General features: G+C 39.0%; 2 protein-coding genes across 2 annotated transcripts in view; one reads left to right on the forward strand and one right to left on the reverse strand.

The window, feature by feature from the left end:
* Positions 1–584: 584 nt before the first annotated feature.
* On the reverse strand, positions 585–15,929 carry ARV1 (ARV1 homolog, fatty acid homeostasis modulator). The gene is given in 5 exon segments (XM_066178743.1): positions 585–2,585; positions 3,099–3,323; positions 4,549–4,702; positions 6,358–6,477; positions 15,591–15,929. Coding segments are annotated over 5 exon segments (945 nt in total). The 3' UTR covers positions 585–2,478.
* TTC13 (tetratricopeptide repeat domain 13) overlaps positions 15,928–25,183 on the forward strand; it is a 39,329-nt gene continuing 30,073 nt past the window's right edge. The window contains exons 1-3 of the mRNA XM_066178744.1: positions 15,928–16,126; positions 19,670–19,764; positions 22,513–22,588. Coding sequence (XP_066034841.1) covers positions 15,928–16,126; positions 19,670–19,764; positions 22,513–22,588 — 370 coding nt within the window. The remainder of the gene's footprint in view (positions 16,127–19,669; positions 19,765–22,512; positions 22,589–25,183) is intronic.

Here is a 25,183-nt window from a genome sequence, read left to right on the forward strand (position 1 = left end):
ATCTTCCAGCACAGGTAACTTTCATTACATTAAGTTTATGGAAAAAAGATGAGTTCAAAAGACAAAAAGGAATAAAAGCAAGACAGATGTGATGGTTTTACACAGGCAGAACCTTAAAATAGTCTTGGTTCTCTCTGAAGCACTGTTTGCTTTCAAAAGCATAATAAAATGCACTCATGTGGCCCCCACTCCCCAGCGGGTGTCCTTAAGCTGAAATATTAGTGTATTTGTCAGGGTAGTTTTGGTAAATGAGTAGCTTAAACACCAAACAATGCTGAATGCCCTACATTACTAATGATGCCTCTGAAGACTGAGAACCTGTACCACACCTGCTTTTGTTCCACAGCTCTGGAGCTTTTAATTGTCTTCTCTTGCTTCAGAGTTGTCTAAGGGCAGTGGTGGCTCCTGGCAGCATTACAGAGTGCATAACTAATACGTTATCAGTGTATGCGGCACAACAGGTAAACACTGCTTCTTTCAGAATGTGTTCATGTCCATTCTAAGTGTTCTGAAAAAAACCTCAGAAAATACCTGAGATCAGTTTTCAAAAATTCAAAATAATGTTTAATTTAAGAAGACTCTCCTCAAATAAAATTTATATACATTGTATTTACAATTTTGCTGCTGACAATGTCATGTTTACATATAATAACCTGCATTACTTACACCTAAATGGGCTCTGCTGAGCCTCTAGACTGAAACCAGTTCCAGACCAAATATCTGAAAAAAACCAAACAAAAATCCCCTTTTGTGGGGGGTACAGATAACCATGACACATATGATAAATATTAAAAAAAACACCCAACTCTAACCTAAGAAGAATAAACCAAAGCACTGTTGTTACATTGTTAGACAAACAAAATCGGCATTAGAAATCATGCACATTTTTCTGAAGAGACATCCAGAGTTGTGGTGGATTGACCCAGTCTGGATGTCAGATGCTCACCAAAGCTGCTCTGTCACTCCTCAGGTAGGCACTGAAGAGAAAATAAAAGGAAGGGCTCATGGGTCGAGATAAAGATGGGGAGGGTTAAATCACCAGTTACTGTCAAGGACAAAACAGACTCAACATGGGCAATTAATTCATTACCAATCAAATCAAGAGTCTCACATACTTAAAAATGTTGCATTTTGGGTTTTTTTGCTTTCTCTGACATGCTCAGAAAGTTGCAAAGTGTAACACAAATGACCAAAGTGCTGTCAGCCTTTGATTTAATAAAACAGAATCAGCAACCATTTGCTTTTCTGATCAATTTTGCACAGCATAGGCAGTTCCATCAGACAAACAAGTTTGATGTCTTCTGTGGTCATAATGTAGACTTACTCTAAACCTGTTGGGAATTAACTTGGAGATGTTGCAAAATATTTTTTGATTCATTCTGGAGAACACAGACATGAGACAGCAACTGAGGAAAACAAAGAATGGAAGTAATCCCTATGGATAGTACAGCCTTCCAGAACTCAAGCAGGAGAATTAAATATTGGATGGAACAAAAGGAAACTGGTCTGCACAAAAGTGGGTTTGTGTCCTTATTACTGTCTTCTGGAAACTGATTCTGTCGGTTCCTTTGTGGGCCACTTAGCTCTCCTTTGGCCTGCTGAGGATGAAGGTGCAGAACTTCTATCAGAGTCTCTTCATTAGTTTAGGCCTAAACATTTTTGTTTGTTTGTTTTAAAAGTACTACTCTATTGCTGAATGGCCTCTTGTTTCAGTTTTTGCTTCCACTGAATGTACAGCCAGATGAGGACTGGGTGGGGAGGATGTGACTGAAATGCAGAAGAAGCAGTATCCCAAACAACCCTGCATGTTGGGGATCAGTCCTTTCACTCTCTTCAGCTTTTGGAACAAAGCAGCATTTATGAGATCACACAAAATTTCAAGTATTTATGAGATCACCTAAAATTTGAAGCCAGTTTAAATCTATCATTCCTAGAGATTACTCTAGAACTAGATATTTTATTATTTTGGATTGTTACATGAACATTCCAAAGAATGCAGCTTGGTTTTCCCATTGTAATTTCATTCTGGAATACTTGCCTTTTCTCTAATAATTTGCAAATGTTCACTTTTCTCTTTGAAAATCTGGTTTTGCGGAAATATAAATTTTGGCTTTTACATTTTTCCACTGACTCCCTTCCTCTTAAGGGAACAATTCATCCTTCTCTCTCTGCCAAAATGCCCTGATTGGTAGCAGGGCTGGGTTTTTTTAGTGTACCTTTCATCTTACAGCCACAGCTATGCAGCCAGATTTATAAAACTGTTAGGATATGAGACATTCATATTTTTAATGGGAAAATAAACACCCTAAGGCTGAAGTTTTATGGTTCAGCACAGTAAATAGCCAAACTTCTAATTTTTTTTTCTTATCTATCACCTTCTTTATCCCTATTAAAACAGTGCTTTTGGAGCCTGGTGGCAGAGATCATTCTTAGAAAATTATCATCATGTTGTTGGTATTTCTTCACTGGGTTGACATTTCAAACATCCCATCCCATTCTCTGGAACAAGCAGACCACACCATTTTCCAAAATTAATCCAAAGAAGATGGCAAACCAAGGGAGTATTCGGTTCAAGTTCAAGGTAACTGGAAAAGAAAACAGAACAAATTTATCATGTACATTTATCATTTCTTGAAGAAGACCGAAGAAATCATATGAGAATTCATATTAATTTGTGTGTATAAGACATCACAAGATTTGTTAAAAGTCTGCATTCCAAAGACATGAATAAAATTAATATGAAATTTTCATTTTTCAGAAACTCAAAAGAATTCTATTTTATGTTTCAATGACCCATGAGTTTTCCCAGGTTGTAACAGAGGGATCTGGTGGATATAATATCATATATACAAAGTGAGATAAGTGACCATATATACAGATGGTGAGATAAGAGGTACTTTTTTCTTCCTTTTAAATTTTTTTTTATTTCAATCACTTTCTATTAGAGTTTAAAGAACACAGTTTTAAACTAGAGCTATTTCAGTCACGTATCTGATACAGATTAAAAAGATAACAATAATAATGACTTCGGTAACATCAACAGTCTCTCACACATATTCTATACACATAATCCAGTAATAAAAAATGCAAAAATGTACCTCTAATTGCCTGAGAGTTTGATATCAAGACAAACACTTTTATAAACGCAAGGCACAAAGGTGTGTAGTCGTGCTCCCAAATAACAGCTGGAATTAGCAGAAGCTTTCCATAGGTGGACAACAGCAGTGCTTTGAGAAGTAAAATGAAGTCAGACTTCTTTTTCAGCATCTCAGGTGTCATCCACCACAAGGTAATAAAAATGCCAATGAAAAATGAAGTTTGTTCTAAAAGGAAATAAAAGGTGTTGGAAAGAGAGAACGAAATGCCAAAAATCAAGTCCAGTTCTGAATGAATTTCAGTAAAATGACATGTCCCAAATGCAACGGAGTAATTTTTTAAAAGCCATAGGCAAATACAAATGTTCTCTATCTCCTGTGTTCATTTTAATAGCCAAATATTCCTTACACCAATTCAGTATGATGACATTCAGAATAATTTTATCACAGGATTATATCTGTAAGATTATCATATTTGTGATTTCTGACTCCATACAGCACAGGAAATTAAGCATAAGAACCTCTTCACTTTTACTTTTTAGCAACAAGAGAGGTTTGGGGGTTTTTTTCAACTGTCTGTTAGGCTGTAAAACAAAATCAATCCTTGTCTTCTTTGCAAAAGGTCACCAGCAATGAACCCTTTTCATTCAGCATGAGAAAGAACACCAAGGTGAAAACACCACTGAGCTACCAGACTTTTTTTGACACCACTCCTGTGATATGCTGGCATTAATGCAGATGTCAAAGAAACTCCCACAATAACTGTAATAGATGAACCACTACTGAAAAATGAGTTCAATATTTTTACTGACATATTATAAAAACCTACTTAAAACAACATTAAACAAGAAAGGATTTAAATTAAGCTCTGAATGTGTAAGAAAAATACTAGTTTTAGTGTGCAACTTTGATTTAAACACTATCATCTGAAAAAGTATGAGAAAAAACGTTTTAACCAGCATAGAACAAAACTGCTCCTCTGCCTTCAAGTGTAGTCTGAAACAGAGAAGTATTTACTCTATTATTGATGACACTGGTCTGTATTTTAGCGTATTTGTTTAAAAAAACACCCCAAACAGATACAGCTTTTCCCAATTGTTTACTTTAGTAAAGTTGTAGCACCTTAATGAATAGTGAACCTTGAAGTCAACATGAAACATGGAATAAGGCTGAGCTCTACACTGATCCTCAAACTGTATCAATAGATATCAGGCAAAGACTTCTGAATATTGCCACTTTTCAGTCTCTTCATATCTAATGCTGATCATATCAGTCTGAACTGTAATCAGGATAAATAGGCATCTGCTTTAAATGCAGGTAAATTAGAGAATATGTGTATAATTGTTTAACCATACTGGGTTGGACATTACATCCATTCTGTATCAATTTTTGCAGTATGGGCCTGAAGTTCTTCAGTGCCTAAAGAGTATATAATACATATCACCAATCTTACCTAAAGAAGCTATGCCAAACATTCTATAAAAATCCCACTCTTTGGCATATCTGATTAAGTCATCAGGATCGGTATTTTGGCTTGAATCCTGTAGTTGCAACCACCTGAGATAAGCTTCACAGAGCAAACAAAATATGCAGAGCTTCCCATGAATCTGGAAAATGAAAGAATAATAACAGGACTAGTATTAAATCAGCATAAATTAAAGCATTAGTATGAAATCAGTATTTAAAAGCGATTTCAACACTTCTCCACAAACTCTGTAGGTGTATTATTTTTCTTTAGAATATAAGGAAAATTATTTCTGTTGAGCTACTATTTTAGCACATCATCTGTTAACGTGATAGTCAAATTACAATATGTACAAAACTGCATGAACAGTTCTGTACAGAAGAAGGTATTTAACTGGTTTCTAAGGCCTGATCCATCCTATTTTAAAATTGGGAAGGCTCTTCAGCTAGGAAGGAAAAACCAAAATTGTGCCATTGCTAGCAGAATTATACTATCTAAAATTTCAGTTTAAGGGCAACTACTCCATTCAGCAAACTGGTTTAAGGACACTTATTTCTCTTTTTCCCTGGGACAATCTCCATTAGAAGAAACTGGTAGTGTAGTTGCACCAGAATGTTTCTTAGTTCATGTAAGGGTGAGGTGCCAAAATTAAAGGGAGGAATAGAACCACACAAAACTACTTAAATTATCTTCTGAAGTGAAGATTATGCAAAAATTATGTTGTGAGGGCCAACAATTAGCATGTTTCCACATTAAACAGTCTATAAGCCAGTGCATATATGAGGTGATTTCTGGTTTTATACAGACTTAAACAAGCCATAACAATTTCTGTGCATGGATTCTACTTTCTCCATTGTTATGCCAACTGCACATACATGCACAGACTTTGCCAGTTTAAAATTCAATTTATTTCAATAGATGAACTTTTCACAAACAGTCCTTCCAGAAGCATCACAGAAAACATCATTACCAGTCTCCAGAAGCACTGAATTAATTAAAAATATTTAGCTAGATTTATGCTTGAAAGATGAGGCAAGTGTATTTATCTACACTGCTCAAACTGGCTAAGAGGTACTAACATGAACACAGCATACACTTGTGCTCAGAGATTTTGCTCTAGATTAGCTTCCCTCTCCTGGGAGATCAATCCTTACAGTAAAAATATGCAATACTAAAAAGCTACACCTCTACACTCCAGCCTGGCCAGCCCAACTGTGTAATTCTGCATCAACCATGCTTCAAGTGAAAACCACCATCTTTTGCTCTGGCTTTGAGGGTATGGTTAATTACACAGATATAAACTGGTGAGAAATTAGTACAGTAGGTTTAACTGGCACAGTATTGTTAATTTGGTATGCTATACTCCTATTGCTCATTTCAGAAAGAATTGTTTCCAACAGAAATTTAATTTGGAAATTAATCTGCAATTAGATCTTTCTCTTACAGTGTAATTTAGCACATCATCCTTTTAGCATCAATTAATGTGATAGGCAGATTAGGGGGTGTAGAAAACTGCACAAAGTGTTCTTTGCAGTTTCTTCTCTTTAACATGTAATATGACTTTGTATTTGCTGGTACTGCAGCATCACTTCTGTGAAGACAGAAGCTGTCTTAGTAACAATGGGAGTTTGAGATTCCATGTGTTTTATTCATGATATAAGTGGTTCAAATTGCTGAAATCTGTGGAAGGACAGGACACAAACAGTCTTTAAAGTTTTACAACTATTACAACTGACTTACCAAGCCTAAATATATTTTTAACAAAAGAAGTCACAAGGTAGGGACATAGCAACTTACATTTATCTTTGTATTGAAAAGAATGTGCCTATATGCTTGTGCTTTGCATAAAACTGCATTAATCAAGATGATAACAGGATCATACTCAATATATTTATCCACAGGTTTCTGGCAGGATTTCTGAAAATCACAAAACAAGAAGAATTAGGGGAAGAAAAAGGATAGGAAGAGTTTATAAAATTTTCCTCTGATCTTAGTACAACTGGATAAATACAAACTAGTGATTAAATTATTATTAGTCGTTCCCTAATGTCATCTTTATTTTCAATACAGTTTTAATCCATCCAGAAAAATTGCTTCTCCTCCCTTGACACTACAGTTGACACAAAGACTTCCCTTATAAAATAGAAAGATTTATTATTGATTTTTACAGGCTTCAGATTAAGATCAGTAATGAACTATGCAGGAATGGACTTAGTTATCATTTTGTGCTCCACAGATGCAAAATACTAAACTGCTTTCTCAAGACTGAAGAAATGCACCAGTGTCATGCTAAAGGTTAGCTGATCATGGCGCATCTACTGGGTATTTTATTTGTGTTATTTTGGGTATTTTTTAGAAAGAAAATTAATTTCTTCTATCCCTTCCTTATTTTCAGAGATCATATCCTACCTTTTTCTTCCTTTAAATGAGACAGTAAATGTTTTTTGCTGTTGCGTTGTTCTTCCATACTGTTAAATTGTCTGGATGTTTCAACCAGTATTCCATCATTGAGCAAACACCACTACATTCAGAATGTAGTTTTCACACAGATCTGCAGCCAGAGTCAGTGTAGAACTAAACAGTGCTAGGACACTAAACCATCACTTCTCTGACACATCTGCTGGTTCCTGCAGTGTCTGCTGGAGAGGGTATTTCACCCAGACCACTGGGAACTGCTTGTCATCAATCCCCTCCAGCTTTATTGACTTACCTGCCTGGCTGATCACTCCTTGATTTGAGTTAGGGCTAATAAAAGGCTGTTATACTGTAAGCAGGAGGGTTAAATAGTCTTACAAAAGGTTCATCTAGCAGACCTGAGGGGGAAGTAACTTCTAGCAGAGAGCTGAGGAGCAGCAGAGGAGCAGCAGCCACCACTTCAGCACAAACAAGTGCACTTGCAGAAGGGTGCTCTCCTGCAGGCCAGCTTTCTCCTGCTGCTAATATTCCAGTCTGGCTACTTGTTTCCTCCAAGCTGTCCTCAGCTAATCTTGGTCACCCAGGCCTTCATGCTAGCTGCCACACTGAGAACACAACAGTCATAGAAATTATCTCTATTTCCATTTTAATGAGTGCATGGTGGTGCACTGCCAGAAGAGAAATGTTGGCACACCACTTTCTGAAATGCTGGAACAGCCAAAAATGCAGACAACACACACCTACAGATAAACTCCCAGGACAGAACATAAAGTTTTTCAATTTTATAGAGATTCATTTTTCTGTCAGGCAAAGTACCATGCAACTAAGTACCATGCTGCTGCTCACTCACCCTGCAATAGGATGAGGAGAAGACTCAAAAAAAGGTAAAACCCATGGGTGGTAAAAAGAATAGTTTCATAATTGAAATAAAGTAAAATAGAAAAATAATAGTGATGAAATGGAAGATAAAAAGAGAGATAGAGTCCAAGAGAAATAAGAGCTGCACAACACAATTTCTCACCACCCACTGACCAATGCCCATTCCATCTCTGAGCAGTGACCAACCCCTCCTGGCCAACTCCCCCCAGTTCCTTTACCGAGCATGACACTCTATGGCATATCCCTTTGGCAAGTTGGGGGTCATCTGTCCTGGCTCTGCTTCCTCCCAGCTCCTTGTGCACCTGCTGGCTGGCAGAGCATGGGAAACTGAAAAGTCCTTGACTCGGGGTGAGCACAACAACTAAAACTCATCAGTGTGTTATCATTATTCTCATTCTGAATCCAAAACAGCACTCTACCAGCTCCTAGACATAAAATTAAACCAGCCAAAACTAGGACAGTGTCTGAAGTTAACAGTACCTTTCTATTCAACAGAACTATTTTTGTAGAATCTGAGAATGCAGAATTTCACCAGCAAATTGACTCAGAAGTCCAACATCAATGTCAAGAAAAACATCCAAACAAATGCATAAACTGAAATTGACTGTCTAGGGAATGCTGCAACCTCTAATCAGTATTTCTTGGTCCAGCTTAAAGGAAAATTTATTTCAATAAGACAACACTGTGTATGACAGTACACAAGTTAGAGGTAATGAATTAAAAAACTCCCTCAATTAACCAAGAGTTTGATAAGCCTAAAAGTTAAGTGAATGAGATGGAAAAAGGACATCATTAACACAAGACCACAGTTATGAGATTTATAGAGTGAAAAAGAAATTGCTACTTTAATTAGAAGCAGTGTCTTGCTTCATTTCTTTCTACTGGGACATCATGAACAGATGTTTTTATAGGAGGTATTTTGCATATGTCAAATCTCTGGGTTCATGTAGCATCGGACAAGTGCAATTTTTTTTTTTAATATGTTTATTCACTCAAGCATTGGACAAGTCCATACAAAATAAGATTATTCAAAACAATGGGTGTCATAAAGGTTAGATGAAGGATATCCTACATACACCCAGTTTTATTATGCTTTCAAATTCTCCTACAACAGAACATTATTTGGCCAGGACCAAAAATCTTTCTGAGTAAAGAATGGTATTTTCAATCAGAACATCCCAGTCAAATACTGATCAAAAATTTGCAGTTAAGAGGTATTGAAAAATTTTCACTGACAGCTGACAAGAATTTTAGACAACGAAAATTTATCAGACCAACTATTCAGGCAAAACCAACAAAACAGAAATTTCCTGCAGATATATATGAAGACTGCTACAAATGAATACACAAATAGTGGTGTCTTTTGCCCCACAGCTTCTGGCAGCCAAATACCAAACCTTCTCTGCAGCTGTGAAAATTATGTTAAATTTAGTATTTCTGTCTTCTAGATCTAGATGAGAGCCCTACTTAATATATTTTATATTCCTAATATACTTTATTTCTATGTGAGTCTCTGTTGCAAGAAAGAAAAGTCCTCTGTGCTCACCCAGCCAGTGACCTAGCCAGCATGAGTTCATCCAGGGATTTGTGAGACCTACAAACCACCTTTGCTGCAAAAGACTTGTGCGTGCACTGCTACAGACTAATTGGATGATGGTTGATATACCATTAGTATACTACAGAACTAACATGCCCTCTAGGAAGAATTTTCTCCATACTTGGCTTTTTCATTTTTTTTTTTCCAGCTATACAACTAAAACATGTGACACAAACCTTTAATGCCTAGGAAAGAAACTTGTGACTAAAGCCTGACTTCAGCAAAATCAGTGCAAGCAAGGATTGATGCAGTTTAAGTACATATGTTTCACTAGATAGTTTCAGCTGGTTAAAGGGATGTAACTTTGTGGACACTGATAATCACTAACACTTTGAGAGACGATTAGTATGAGCAGCTCATCTACAGAGAACTGCTTGCACACATACTTTTAAGATTTTAGTCAGGCAGTTTAGTGTGAACTACAATCCTGGTGCTCATGTCTTGTTCCCCACTGCTGTTCTGCACAGCTCTAGTCAGTGGCCTGGGCAGCAGGAGCAAAGAAAGCATGTCTTTAACACACCTGAGCTTTTTCATCTTCTTTGGACTTTCTCAAAGAAGTGCCTCAGTAATCACAAAAGCAGTAAAAAGAGGTAACTAGATTTCTCTATACTTTTAGCCATTTTTCAACTTCTGCCTTAAATAGGTAATTGGCATCAGAAACAAGTAACCGGTATCTTCTCTTGAAAAAACAGACACTACTTCGATTAAAAGTAAAAGTACTTTCAGATTATGTTGCAGAAGAAAAAAGTCCAGTTTTGCACCATAAATTCTATTTACACATCTTCCGATTTGCTTTAAATTTAAGGAACACTGCGAGTGTTTGATACTGACACACAAAAGTCCAACAGACACTGTGCTCCCCTTAAAAAGGATGTTAAACATATATCAATACTCTAGCAAATTTAAATAGATATTACTTTGGGAACTGTTTGACTAATCAAATATTTAGGAAGATTTGACTATGCTTCTCTGTTGTTTAAAAAAAATCATCCATTTTCATACATTAGAAGTTGGCTTAGTTACCTTAAAAATTTTTTAAAACCAATAAGCAGAGGCAAATCAAAGAAAAAAAGAAACCTTCAAAAGCTAGTACAACCATCTTCTTCATAGTGTAGTATATGAGATTCTTTTTGATCAAAGCAATCCAAAACATTTAAAGAAAGTAACATACATTTTAACATCTCAATTCTATTAAATATGACCAAAAAAAGTACTGATATGTTAATTCAAACTGCATGTTTATCAGCCTTTTATAAAACACTACTCAAAAGACATAACTCTTACTTTGTTCATCAAAGATACTCAACTTGCAGTGTTCACAAATGTGTGCCCAATACAATACAGTCTACAAAAAATTGAGAAAACACCTTCTGTCTCTGAAGGATAAAGTTTCTAAAGTAGATGAACATGACTTTTTTTGAGTAACCTCTCTAATATTAAAATATGACTTATTTTTAAATAAAATTATTTTGGGATGGGGTTTGTTGAAAGCAAAAGAACTCTTGAAAAGGAAGCCACAGGACATGACAGAAAGTAAAAATACACACTGAAGAACAAATTTCATCTAAAACTACCATGAAAACCACATCAAGAATACATTCGCAAATCTCTGGGCATTAGAAATATCAACAAAACAGTCTCATTATAATATTCTTTTCTCCAGGGTTTGGAGTTCGGCAAAATTAAGCTACAGTTTTCTGCTGGACTACGTACACAGCAAATTGTAACAAACATTTACATAGCTTTCACATGAACATGGATCCATTTGCATAGGTTCATAGGCAAATTAAAGACTCTTGTGAGAGTGCCCTTAATCCCAATTGCACCCTTATATAATAAAACACATTAGCTGTGCTGCTTTCAGGAATGAATTCTTTATTAGGGATGCAGCCAAGTGTCATAGTGGACTGAAAAACAAAACAGCACAGTTTCAGATACATTCCGTTTCAGAAAATGAATTTAAAATATTGTTTTATAATTTTTTTTTGTGTATAATACATTTTCCAGTAGTGAGCTGGTCTGTAAATAGAGTTATGTAAAATTGGCATGTTATTTTCCAGGATGATCCTTGTACTCTTGACATATTCTTTACCATACCACATAAATGCTTTGCATTCAAAGCATTTGGTCTCTCTGCCTTGCTGCAATAAAAGAGCTTTTCAATTATTTTTTAATTGCAGAAAAGCTAAATGAAGTGTGCACTGCTCAGGCAATTTGGCTTTCTTATTACAAAACACAAGGGGGATCCTGACTGTGCTCTATATATTGCAATGAGTAATTTCTTTTCCTTTGTTATGATCTGGAAAATTTTTAACATTTTATTTTTAAACATAACCACATATATGAAATTGAAACCCAAATTTTAAAAATGTTTGCATGCTTTTCTTTCTATTTCTGAACAAGTGAAGTTTGCTAATTTTCTTTCTGTATTCATTGCACTTCACAAGATTTATTTCAGGTTAGCCAAATATGTTCCCACCCCCTGGCCCAGCATTATTACTGTAGCAGAAGTGTTATTTGAACAATATTTTTTCCTTACTGTTCTTAATGGTTGGTTTGTAATATATGCAGTGAAGATCTGCTGTATTATTTACAGGTCAATTAAATTTTAAGGGTCTCAAAATAATTACCAAAACCCCTCTCTAGAAGGAGCCCCATAGGCTTGCTTTCACCATGGCTGTTCACTTGGAATAGGGAACACATCAGAACAGCCACAGATCAGGACTAAACCCAGACCCATGGGATGCAAAGTGAGTGCCAAACATCACCTCCATTGGAGGCAATCCTAACATGCCCACACATTCCACACTCTCCCCTGCGGCTCCTCAGTTAGCACACTGAACAAAAAGGATATTGAAGAGGTCCATCCATGAAAAGTATATGCAGGATGAGAAAATGGTTCATCCATTAAATGCAAATCCCCAGCAAGAAGGAATGTGCAGTGCCAGAGGTCTGGGCTAGGTTTCAGCTGAAAATGGGTCTTATTTAAACAAAACATTTTAAAAGAAATAACAGAACTTGAGGAATTTGTGGCAGTTAGCCACCTTGCAGAGTTATTAAGAAAAGACATGACCTTTCCAACCCAAGTGTACTGTGTGGACTTCTATGTTTTATAGAAGAAAGTTTCTTTAGTTCCTTCAGCACCCATTGCAAATTTATTCCCAGAGTGGATAATAACACTTGTGAGGTCTTTAATGCTTGCCCACATTAAAATTACAATACGGAGTTCAAAGAAACTTTTAATTATAAGAGCAGTAAGAAATGCTGCGGGAACTAAACTAAAGCAACATTAGACTGAATTTCCAAAATTGTACTCTAATATTGTGGGCTGGAAACACATGTTCCTTAATGAAAGCTTTTAGTGTTTGCCTCTGGAAAAAATTCATTCTTCTCTTCCATAAACTAATAACAGAATACAGAATCATGGTATTTTGCTTAGGCATTCAAATTTAAATCTTCCACCTCAAAATCACACCCAGATCTGGTTAAACACATCCTAAAATAAATGTAGGGCTAGACAGAAGTTGCTGTTGCTTTTAGATGCAGATTTATTAATGTATCAAGGATAACTTTAAAATAGTACTGGGGAAAGTCAGTAGGTCAGTATGAAACAGTGATGATCTCGACAGTGTTCTGCTTGTTCCAAATTTTCCAGGATCCCCTATTTTACTTACTATATGGAACAAATGTTGGGTTGTTGCCTGTTTTTTTTCCTTAAGGTATCAGTATTTCCAGATACTACTTGAAAATGGGAATGAAACACAAGTGCTTTTTAGCAAAAAAAATTACCGAGATGATGCCCACTGGCCTCACTTTGAATATCAATACACAATCTTTCTATGAATTTTTCACTTCTTCCTTAATGCTACAGTGGAGTAGCAGTACTCGGTGCTCTCACTCCACAAAGATAGATAAAAAATATTCTCAGGCTGAGTGATCACACCTTCTAACATCGCCTCAGACCTTCAATTTTTCTCAAATACCTTCAGCTTTTCTAAGGTTTTTTGAGGCCTACTCTCTAAGTTTTATACATAACTCACATAAATTATGTTTTGACTGATAAGTGGGATCGTCATATACTTTTAAGTGAAGACTTCTAAGCTGTCATTGTTTTCAGGTTTGATCATCAAGAAGATTCATAACATTAACACACTCATATCACTACTCGTGAAATTCTGTGAAGTGTATCAAATGACATGCAGTACTTGACTATTTTTTGTTGTCAGCAGCATGATGATGAACAACCTTCCAGGTCTTTGGCCAGAGCACAGCCTTGCCTGCATGGAAAAGAATGCCTGCAGAGAGCTGGTACAGTGACAAAACTATCCTTACGGATTAAAAGGAAAAGTAAACGGAGCATTGCTCTACTGGAAATCATGAAGCCTTGGTAGCTGGAGACAAGAGGAGGGCTTTCCTGCTGTATGCAGATAAACCCAAAGTCACATCAGTTCAACTGAAAGAATCTTTTGATCTTGGCAATCTTTCAGCATTCTCATCTCTACTTTATATACTGTGAGCTAACATGTCTCCTGCTCTCAGCACTGCCTGGGTGGCCAGAAATTGAGGGAAAGTTTTGAAATTATAAGACATGAGCCAAATAAGAGCAGCTAAACTGAAACTGAACCATGATGATCCACAACACAGCCAGAGGAAACAGACTGGTACACATCAGTGAAAAATGGTACAGACCTGGGGCTGCATGGAGAAAGGTGGACAAAATTCCAAATTGCTAGGAATACGTGATTCTTTGCTCTTTCTTTTACTCAGTTCTTTGTTCTTTCTATATGAGTTAAGCACTTGTGACAAATACAGCAACTGGGACTTAAGTCGTTGATTCTACGTGGTATGCCACAGCTCCAGCAGACCAGGATCTTTGGTCCTCAAATGGTTAAATGCCACGGGGAATGAGTGCCACCTACTGGCTCCCGGGTTGCCTTCGATCTGCTTATCTAACTACCAGTAATAAGCAAGAGGAAGCTGTAGATTTCAGTGAGGTCTCCCTTCAGCCTGCTCTTCTCCAGGCTGGATATGCCAAGTGACCTCAGCTGCTCCTCATACGGCCTCCCCTCTACATTGTTCATCAGCTCTGTAGTCCTCCTTTAGATGCTCTCCATAAGCTTTACATCTTTCTTACACTGCTTTGCCCAACAGTGCCCCCAGCACTGGAGATGAGGCCGCCCCAGCTCGGAGCAGAGCGGGACAATCCCCTCCCTTGCCTGGCTGCCGTGCTGTGGCTGATGCCCCCAGGACAGGGTTGGCCCTCCTGGCTGCCAGGGCACAATGACTCGTGTTCAACTTGCCATTGACAAGGACCCCCACATCCCTTTAAATAATCATCACTCAGACCCTGACTTTTAGGTCGAGTGGCACAGGAGCTGTGTCCAACCAAGGAGCCACGCTCAGATCTGCCCTTCAGCAAGAGCCAGTCCAAGCACACACAGCAGCAGACGCACTGCAGAGCCCTGTACAAAAGCACACAGTCAGAACAGCTCTGCCACACGGGTGCACTCGAGAAGCTGGAGGAAACAGAGCAGACAGAAAACCTACAGAATCACAGAGAGGGTCAGGTTGAAAAAGACCACAGGGGGTCATCTGGTCCAACATCCCTGCTCAAGCAGAGCCATCCCAGAGCACCTGGCACAGGATTGTGTCCAGATGGTTCTTGAACACCTCCAGTAAGGAGATGTGCGCTCCACAACCTCTCAGAACAATCTGCTCCAGTGCTCAGTCACCTGCACGGTGAAGAAGTTCTTCCTCATATCCAGGTAGAACTTCCTGTGCATCAGTTTCTGCCCGTTGCCTCGTCTTATTGCTCGGCACCACCGAGAAGAGCCTAGCTCCACCCTCATGACACCGTCCCTTTAGATATTTATACACGTTGATGAGTCCTCCTCTCAGTCGTCTCTTCTCGAACGGGCCCAGGTCCCTCAGCCTTTCCTCCCAAGACACCTGGATTCAGGGAAAGCGGCCACACGCGCGGGCATGGCCCGAGCCCGGCGCCAGGGGCCGCTCTAGGGGCCCAGGCGCCCGCGTGCCACCGGGCCCACCCCCACGTGCCGCGCGCTGCCGCCTACTGACGTCAGAGCTTCCCACGTGCATTCCTGGCCTCCCCCACGCACTGCCCGCCGCCCCAACTCACGCAGATGGAAATACGGAGCACCCCGCGCTGGTAGTCCCGGTACAGCTCCGTCGCCTCCCCGCTGCACTCGATGCAGCGGTAAGCACCGAGCGCCGCCATGGGGCGCGAGAGCACGCCCAGCCCTGTCAACGCTTCCACACCGCCTCCTCGTTTCCGCGTTTGGGAGCGTAGCCGGGCCAGACCGCGCCACGCTGCATCCCGGGAACTGTGGTTTTCCTACTGCTACCGTACGCCCGACTGCGCCGGCGGGGAACTCCATGTCCCAGGGGGCACCGCGGCGGCGGCCCCGTGGGAGGGGCGGCAGAGGCACCCCGTGTGCTCGGCCGAGGCGGCGCGCATGCGCGCTGTGAAGATGGCACCTGCCGGCGGGCTGGCCCGGGGTGCGTGGGTGCCGCTGGCCGTGCTGGCCGTGCTGGCCCGGGCCGCGCTCGCCCTCACCGAGCGCTACCCCGCGCTGTCCCTGCTCCAGCAGGAGCGGCACCGGCAGCGCCACGGCCCGGCGGAGGAGTGGGCGGAGCAGTACTCGGCCGAGTGCGGTGAGTCGGGGGCGTCGCCGCCGTGACCGCCCGCAGCCCCGGGGCGGCGATGCCGGGGCCGCGGGGGCGGGGGCGGTGATGGGGGCTCGGGGCGGTGCGGGGCGGCGGCGGCCCCTCGGCTGTGGGCGCCGCTGCCGCTCGGCTGACTCGCAGCGAGGCATCTCCGGCTGAGCCCGCCGTGCCGTGTGTGGCGCCGAGACACAGAGGCTGTGGCAGTGAGCCGAGGAAAACCTCTCAGCCCTGGGACAGGCAAACCTTAGGTACCACACGGGAGCATCCCTGCTGCCCCACTCACCTCCCGAGCCCAGCAGCTGGGCTCTGCCTGCTTTTTAATTCCTGCGCTCAGTAGTATGTGGATGTGCCAGCACCCCGTGCTCGTATTACTGAGTTTCTCAGTACAAGATAGGGAGCTGTTGCAGAGAGTTCAGGAGTCTGGAACATCTCCTACGAAGAGACTGTGGGAGCTGGGCCTGTTTAGTCTAAAGAAAAGAAAACTGAGAGGGAATCTCATTAAGGTATATAAATATCTCAAAGGCAGGTGTCAAGGGGACGGTGCCAGACTTTTTAGTGATGCCCAGAGACAGGATGAGGAGCAGTAGCCGCAAACTAAAATATGATAAGTTCCACTTCAACTTGAGGAAGAACCGCTTCGTATGAGGAGGGTGTTAGAGCACTTGGAACAGGCTGCCCATGGAGCCTGTGGATTTTCCCTATCTGGAGACATTCAAAACCCACCTACCTGGATGAGGGTTCCTGTGTCACCTATTCAAGGTGACCCTGAAGGTGGCTTGGACTGAATGATCTCCATAAGGTCTCTTCCAACCACATCAGTTCCATGTTTCAGTGAGTGAGATGTGGCTTGATTTAATTTCAGCTACAGCTTTATGTATTTTACTGGTGAACTGGATTATTCTCTTTATGAGGGCCAAGTTTGGGTAGAAGATCTGCTATATTTCACGTTATTTGGTGTCTTGTAATACAGGCATAGTTAAAACTGTTTATTTTTATGTGCTTGAATATCTCTTGTTTCTGGATCATGCGGCTTAATGTGTTGCAATTGTTGGTCTTGAGCATGGTGTGAATGGGCCATACAAAAATGCCAGTCTGAATCACAAGGTGTGTGCATAATACCGATGAAGAAAAAGGTTTATCAGTTGCTTGGAATGTGATACTAAATTATGTAAAAGAGAATAACCAGTGATGTGTCATGAATTCTTAGCTGTCAGCATGGTTTTGTGATTTTTTTCTGCCCTTTATTTCGTAAAGCCTGTGCTCACATCAACAATTCCCGTGGTCCTTAACAACTAAAATAAAACTAGTATAATCCACTTGAATATGGTACGTGAACATGAAATCAGTTGGTGAAAGTTATCTCAGGTAACTGTTGCTATAAATTATTCAAGCTTAAGCATAAAACAAGAAGACTTTCACCCAGTGTTGAGATAAAAATCTGTATACCCGACAAGTTAATAAATGGCAAAGCACTTGATTACCTCTGTTACAAGACGTGACATGAATGATTAACTCAAGGTGCTCCTTCAGAGGTGGATTGGGAAGATTAGATTCTGATTTAAGGGTGGATGTTGTTTTAAAGAAACCGGTGTAACTAGGATTGATGCAAAGAATTCTGCTTGAATCATCAGGTATCTCAGGTACCTTGCATGCACTGATAATAAGAGAGCCCTTGTTACAGAACAACATACTTACCTTCAAGTAGCTGTATACCAATTCACTCTTTGCTGTTTGAGAGTTAGGACTGAATGAATTGCCAGTTGAAAAATTCCCTTAAGCTCTTGGTCTTTGTTTTAATACAACTTGCACAGAAGCTTTTTTTTTTTTTTTTTTTTTTTGTCTCAAAAAAAGACCTCTGGAGGCTACTACAGCGTCCAAAGTACTTTATCTGGTTGGTGTTTCTAGTTATTCATGAAGTTGTTAATGTGGTTCAGTTTTGATTGTCTGACTTGCAGACAAAGGCAGATCCATTTTTCCCTGTGGGTAAAGCAGTTTGTTGCCCCAAGAACTGCAAGATTTGAAGGGGCCTTTCCCTGCTGTAGCTTGTATCAAGCTTGTGGCTTGGCTGTCTTATTCCCTACCACCTTCCAAAAAATTCCTTCACTAATCCTTGCTGTTGTGGAGAAAATGATTCCGGAGGCAGGCCGTGTCTGCACCTCTTTGTTTTGATGTCTGAAGTGAAAGTTTCTCGGTGAGTGTGCAGCCAAAACTCTTTAAGTTACTGACTCACAAACACCAACAGGAACAAGTAACGTGTTAACAACGCCGGCATAGCACGGGAGTGTTTGGCCAACGTGAAGAACAAAGGGCAGTGATGAAACCTCGTGCTGGTAGCACTCTTTTTGGAACCTATGAGTGGTTGGCCACTGTTCTCACAGGACTGACTTTAAACTTTGACCTTCTGCTTTTACCAGCCTTGCTTTTGTTGTAAAACTTCTCCCACTGGTTATCATTTATGGCTCAACGTAGATCCAAGTTCCTGTTTACAGGAAATGATTTTTAGATGCTGTCTTGACTTCTCTTTACAAGCAGACTGTTTCTTTTTCTCTTTTAGCTCTGTGCTTGTGAGAGAGAGGGAATTAACTAACTGCAATCCTTAAGTAAAAATGTAAGAGCACACCCTGCCCCCCAGCCTTTCAAAGTTAGCATCAAGCTTAGATTTACAAACATTAAGGGAGATGATAAAATTTGGTACTTGTGACATGGATTCAAGGAGATAATACTGTATATTTGTTTTTTCTTGTTTAGTCTTGAAATGTTTAAAGATCATAGAAGCTTTAGGATCCAAAGATTTGAAAGTCAACAATTCTATTGGTATAGCATTTAAAAGCATCATGTACGGGAAGTAGTGGTTTCTGTTGTCTATCAGTCTAAGGGGGTGTTGTTGATTATTTTTGTTACTTCTTTTTTTGTTTGATATCTTAAACTTCTCTGCTGTGCCAATAAGCTGTGTTTGACTTTTTAAAGAAATTAATCAGTCTTACACTTTGTTTAATGACATTCTTAGTAGCTTACCTTTGTATATGTTCAGTCAATTAAAGTTCGTTATTCTGGCTGCTTTTTGCAGTCTTTATACCTCTGTTTCCTGCAGCTTTTTCCCTACCTCGTTATGGTCCATTCAATTTATTTTCCTCTGTGGGATTGGAATGATAATTTCTAATTTTTGGGTGAGAGAGTGGAATCATAATGCTGAAAGGGGACACACCTGCCCCAAGCTTTTGTTATTTGCTTCCTCCATTTTTACCTCCGCCCCACTTTTTTAGCACCTCTTTTTATTAATCTATTTTTAACCAAAAGCATAAGCATGAGTAAGGTTAACACTAATTATGTACACGCTGTCCTGTCAGCTATTGCTTCCCTGGCTGAGGGTGTAGTGCTATGGGCAGAAAGTGCTTCATGAAAGTTCTGCCCTGTGGGATTCCCAGTGGGGAAGCTGTTCAGTCAGACATGAGGAAATGTGAGCTGTAATAATAGAATATGTATGTAACTCTGTATGTAACTCCTAAAGGTGTTTTCTCTCTTTTCTCCCAGATTCATCATTTTTGCTCTTCCATGAATCAGATTGTGATGTAGGAGGATCATCGTCCTGTGAATCTATGCTTTCCCTGAATACAGAAAAAATACTGGTATGTTATCGAGAATATAACATATGAAATAATTTTAATAGATTGTTGAAGTGGCAGATCACTTCAGCTGCATGACTTCATTCAGTTAGAATGAAGTTCAGGGAAATAAATGCAGATAGAATCTATTAATCAGTAGGCATAGCTGTCCAAAGGAATAAACTCAAGTTGCTCATAAAAGTATTACTTTGTAGTAATCTGTCATGAGTCTTTAGGGCTGTCAACTAGTTGAAGCAGATGTTGTCACTGGGAGCTAACCTTCACCTCAGTTAATCAACCAATTAATTTTTTAGTTTTGGAGGTCCAGGGACTATGCCTGAAAAAGGGGGAGGTGCATTACTTTCTACCCAGATTAACTTCCTGAGGTTTACCGCAAAACACTTGTAGAAGTGAGAGTAATGACTTCTAGTCTCTACAGAAGTAACATTTTTTATTAGAGTTATATGTTAGAGTTAGAGGCTCCAGACCATATTTCACTAAATGTGATACTGACCTGGCATGTGAAGAATATTCTAACAAATGAAGAGTATTTTTTGGTAGAGAGACCTCATGAGGATTATTTTGGAATTTGGGTTTTCTTGCAACACTACTCTTAGCCTTTTGAGAACACAGGTTTGATATTACATCTTCTGTCTAGTAGAGTGTAGGTGTTGAAAATCTTGAGATGATTTCCATGTGAATATACAAAGTAGCCTTGGCAAATTTTTTAGAAATTATTGGCTGTGAGGGAGTGTGTAAGCAATATTATAACTGGAAGCAACTTCTCCAGAGGTGGCACCTGGGATTAAAACTACTATACTGCAAATCCACTAAGCGAATTATTTAACTTAAATGTTCTCCTCAGACTTCATCATATATTGGTCAGAAGATCTTTTTGGTCTAGTCCAACATTGCCAGCAGTTCTTACTGACGCAGTGAAATGTATATTTGTTGGTACGAAATTTCCCTCTTAAAGAAAACCAAAATGGCTGTTTTAAACAGAGCAAGAATTAAACCTGTTGGGATAGGGTGCTGTGATGAAAATTCTCCTGTTTCTTGAAGACAGAATGACTGACATTTTTTTGTATGTAGAGTTGCAGGATGTTTAACCTGTGCCTGACTTGAGAGTTTGTTGAGGAAGTGTGAAACCACTTTCTCTACCACACCAACAGTTCTGTTACTCTGTAATGACAAAACAGATGAGTTAGTGGTACTTCTCTTGCCATCACATGCAGCTCAGTAATCCATAGGAAATCATTCTAATGTATTGTGAGATTCTTCTGCTGGTGTCTTATTTTCCAATACCAGTGTGGAATCTTGCCATATCTTATCTTTGTGTGCAAAGATGTGTAGATCTGGTTTTGTAAATCCACCAAGGAACGTGTTGTCCTTCAGTAAAAATGTTTTGACGTTTTTCCTAATATTAAGACAATTATAGAAGAATAATGTTTTACAGAGTGAAGTGTTAAAAGTCATTTTCTGAATATTACACTAAGGCCATTGGTGATATAAAAATGTTGTGTTTGTAGATGCATATGGATTGCAATGTAGCTTTAGTTTTTCTTATTGTTATATCTGTTGAGCTCTGCTCATTTTTGTGCTGGTTTTTAATGTCTTTTCTCTGTAAGGGAAATAACTGCCACACTCCATCCCTGTAGAGGTGCAGATACAGGTGGAGTAACAATTTTCAGTGTTACAGTGTAATGTAGAGCTAACACATCACCTTCAATTGCAGGGAAAAAAAAAAAAAAAAAAAAAAAAGGTTTGTAAAGTCTAGTTGCTAATCATTCATGCTTTCCAAAATACTCAAGTTCTTAGAGCAGACCAAACATTCTCCTCATCATTAGACACACAGGACGAAAACTATGCAGTGGGATCTGACAATTTAACTTTTGCACTTTGTAGATAAATAAAATATCTGGGTCATGGGCACAAGTAATGTGACTACTTTTGATTGGACAGGCAAAACAACCTAGTGGAAATTAGCTGTTTAGTTGAATTGGAAGAAGAGAACTGAATGGAGAGAGATATTATTTTCCCCCCTTCTTGTTTCCTAAAACAGTTTAAAAGACCTATTAATTTAAATGAACACTTTGTATTTTTCTAACATAAACTACTCTGGCAGGCTTACAGCTGTCTGTGGAAAGTACTTGTGGAAATAAACAGAGCTGAGTATTTCTACTTATCTGGGGGGCTTGTCTTTGACAGTATTGGTTTCTATAGGTGCATTATTTAGGGAACAGGCATCCTAGATAAGGCTACAATTTGAACAAAGTGTAAAACTGATAGAATGTCATTGTTGAAAGGACAGGCTCTTTAGCATGGCATTGTGAAATTAAACTTTTCTATATTGATAGAGTCATACTCTTTTCAGTGTTTATTTTCAGTGTTTTACTCTTCTGCAGTACTCTTCCTTGTGCAGGAGACAAAGGAATAATTATAGGGTAAACAGTATAAGCTTTCATATGAATTAAGGTGTCTTAAAAAAGCCTAAGAACTTCACCTTAAGCAAATATAATGGTAAAATACTGACAATGTTTTCCCTCAGGTTTTCCTCTAACATGCCCTTATGTTAGAGCAGAAAACAGCAGCATCTGACTGAAGAGAAGCTTTTCTCCCTGTGGGAGACTAGGGATGAACTTGATTTCAGTTACCTTAGTGCAATCACATTAGTTTTAACTGTGTTTTAAGGCATCCTCTTAAGGATTTAAGACATGGGTTTTCTGTTAAATTTTGTATTTGGTGAACATTTAAAAACGTGATGTTTTACAGAGTCAAGCGAAGTTGCTTGCAGAGCAAAAACGACTTCCATTTGCTACTGATAATGACAACACAAATGAAGAATTGGGTAAGATATTTTATATAAGGTTTGTGCAGGTGAATGATGTGCTAATTATTAGCACTAAATGTTTTGAAAATTGATGATTGGAGTGATGCATTAACTTCAAATTGATCTTAATAAGTCTGGAAATACAGCAACTTTTCTCTGTTCGTATAAAGCAAAACTTAGCTCTGTTGATAAAAACCTTTCCTGCTTTCTTCACTAGCATTCTTCACTGTGTCTGCTTAAGCAGCTGTTCAAAAAGAATTCTGATTACGTCCTTTTTAACAGGCTCAGCTACTTCCTGTTTCCATTTTTCTGTGATTATTGATGACTAAAACTGTTTAAACATCCAGAAAATTTCACCAATGCAATATGCTTTCTATGAAGCATAGACCTTGAATCTGTTTCCTGTCTTCGCACTCCTCTCATCAAAACTTACATGCAGCAGGAAGACTTTCTGAATTATGTCCTAGGCTGCCTCTTGAAGTTTTTTCAAAGCACACTCAGCGCAAAAAATGGGGGCATTTCAAATAAGTGAACAGGAAATACTTTTCTCAAAGGACTTAAAAACAGTTACACTGCTTCTTCAAATGCAGAGGTATTACAAGGCAGTGAAGAGATTGTTGAGGATGTGTGACAAGGAAGGCAGCAGACTATCTTTTATATAAGAGCAAAGGGAAATTTAATTCCCCTCTAATAAACTTAAAACAATTAAGAATGGGTTTTTTTGACATAGTTTCTACCTTTGTGGATTTATCCAGGAAAATTTGGGGACTTAATCTTTTTTCATATTCCTAGACTACTTAGCTATTTTAGTAGAATCCTGCACACAATCCTGAACTTCTGTTCGGATGAAAATATCTTATACGTTTAGTATCTGTTCTGTAGACTTGGAAGACTGTGCTAGAATGTCCTTGTGTTTCGCATGTAGGCTGCTTTTAGTCCAAGGACATCCTGGTGTGAGGAGCTTGGTTTGGTCCTTCTTGTTTGTGCTTGCTACTTTTAACTGTTCTGAGGAGAAGTAGCACAGAATGTATGGGGCCTTCTGAAGGAATTTTTGGGGCTGAAATACTTTGACTAATGGACCATTGTTAACCATTAGTTTTTTTTTCATAGTGAAGTGCTAGTATTTTTGTAATACTAAAGATTAAAAAATCAAAAAGATACATTTTAAAAAGAAGCTGATACTGTATCAGCTACTAGCTGTCAACCACTTGCCATAGTTTTACAGACAGTTCCCAGTTCAGTTTGGCATTTTTCCAAGTGTCTTGTATAAACTAAATACAGTCCTTATCAGCAAGACAACTGAGTGACAATATAAGTCTTGATTATCTTGCATTGTCCACATTTTTTCTTAACACTGGAATGGTTGAGTTGACTTTATTTTACATCCCAGCTTTTCTGTGTTCTGGGATTGGAACCTAAAGATGATACTAATAACTGCATAGTCTTGAAGAAGAATGAAATAACAAAAATTGAAGAGGTCTTCATCCTGTCCTTCACCCTGCCCATTTTTTCCCTTTTTTGGCACTACTATGTATTTGTGCCAAGTGAAGCTTTTTACATACTGAGGAGAAAGCTTATATTGCACACAAAAATTTCCTTCTTCATTGTAGAAGTGCTCTGAGTGTGAGACAAGCTCTGGATTAAATATATTTCTTATTTCTCTTTCATTTAACTGTTTTCCTTTTTTAATGAACTGTGCTTAGCAACATTGCCAAAACAATGTGGCTCTGCCTGCCTGAAAGATAAGTGTCTGCATCCTATTAATAATGCCTTTGCTTTAACTACCCTATTTGTCTCTTCTCAAGCACCTCTAAGCTATGAGGTGTCTCTTCCATTCTGTTTGGATGACTGCTAAATTCATTTTAAGTGGAGAAAGGTGAAATCCTGCTCGTAGTTCCACTGCCCAGCTGTTTGGACAAACTGCCTGGGGAAAAGTTCTCACTAACTTTCATGGCTGTGGTCTTGAAGATACTGGGTTTTGTTGACAGTGTAGACAGAGCTTAGTTCAGATTTAAGAATTGTGAGAGATTAAAACATGCAAAATGAAACAATCTTGAGATATTCAGCTGTTAGAACTGAACTTCAGTCATGGAACCACAACTAGTTTTCCAGTCTTGTGCTTTAGCTGTATTTTTATATCTTGTGGAGATTACAGGAACATATTTCTTATGGTCTGTTTCTTTTTCAAACACTTGACTTCTACTTCAGAATGGGGGGATGTGAAAGCACTTGAAAGCTTTTCATAATTACAACATAGGTAAAGACTCAGTTGTTTTTCAGTTTCAGTTTTATAAATAATGAAATCAGTTTAGTTGAGGTATTTCTAGGTAATTGAAATGAAGGAATTATTGTGGACTAATAAAGCTTAGCAATATGTGTACAAACAGGTAGAATTTCCCTAATCAAATTGTCAAAAATAGTTAGTGATAGCCAGGTGGCACTTTTCATTGAGAAAGCATCCAGGGATATTGTGTTGGGATCATAGTACCTTTCTTGATCCTAAGTGTTTTAGAAGCAAACGTGGGCCCTTTCCTGAACAATTTGTGAAAAGGAGCAAAAAACCCCACAAACAAATCACAAAACCCCAAAACAGCTCTGAAGAGCACTGGATGA

Source organism: Chamaea fasciata, unplaced genomic scaffold (genome assembly GCF_029207755.1).
Source record: "Chamaea fasciata isolate MVZ Bird 193981 ecotype frontalis unplaced genomic scaffold, bChaFas1.0.hap1 SCAF_3, whole genome shotgun sequence".
NCBI lineage: Eukaryota > Metazoa > Chordata > Aves > Passeriformes > Sylviidae > Chamaea > Chamaea fasciata.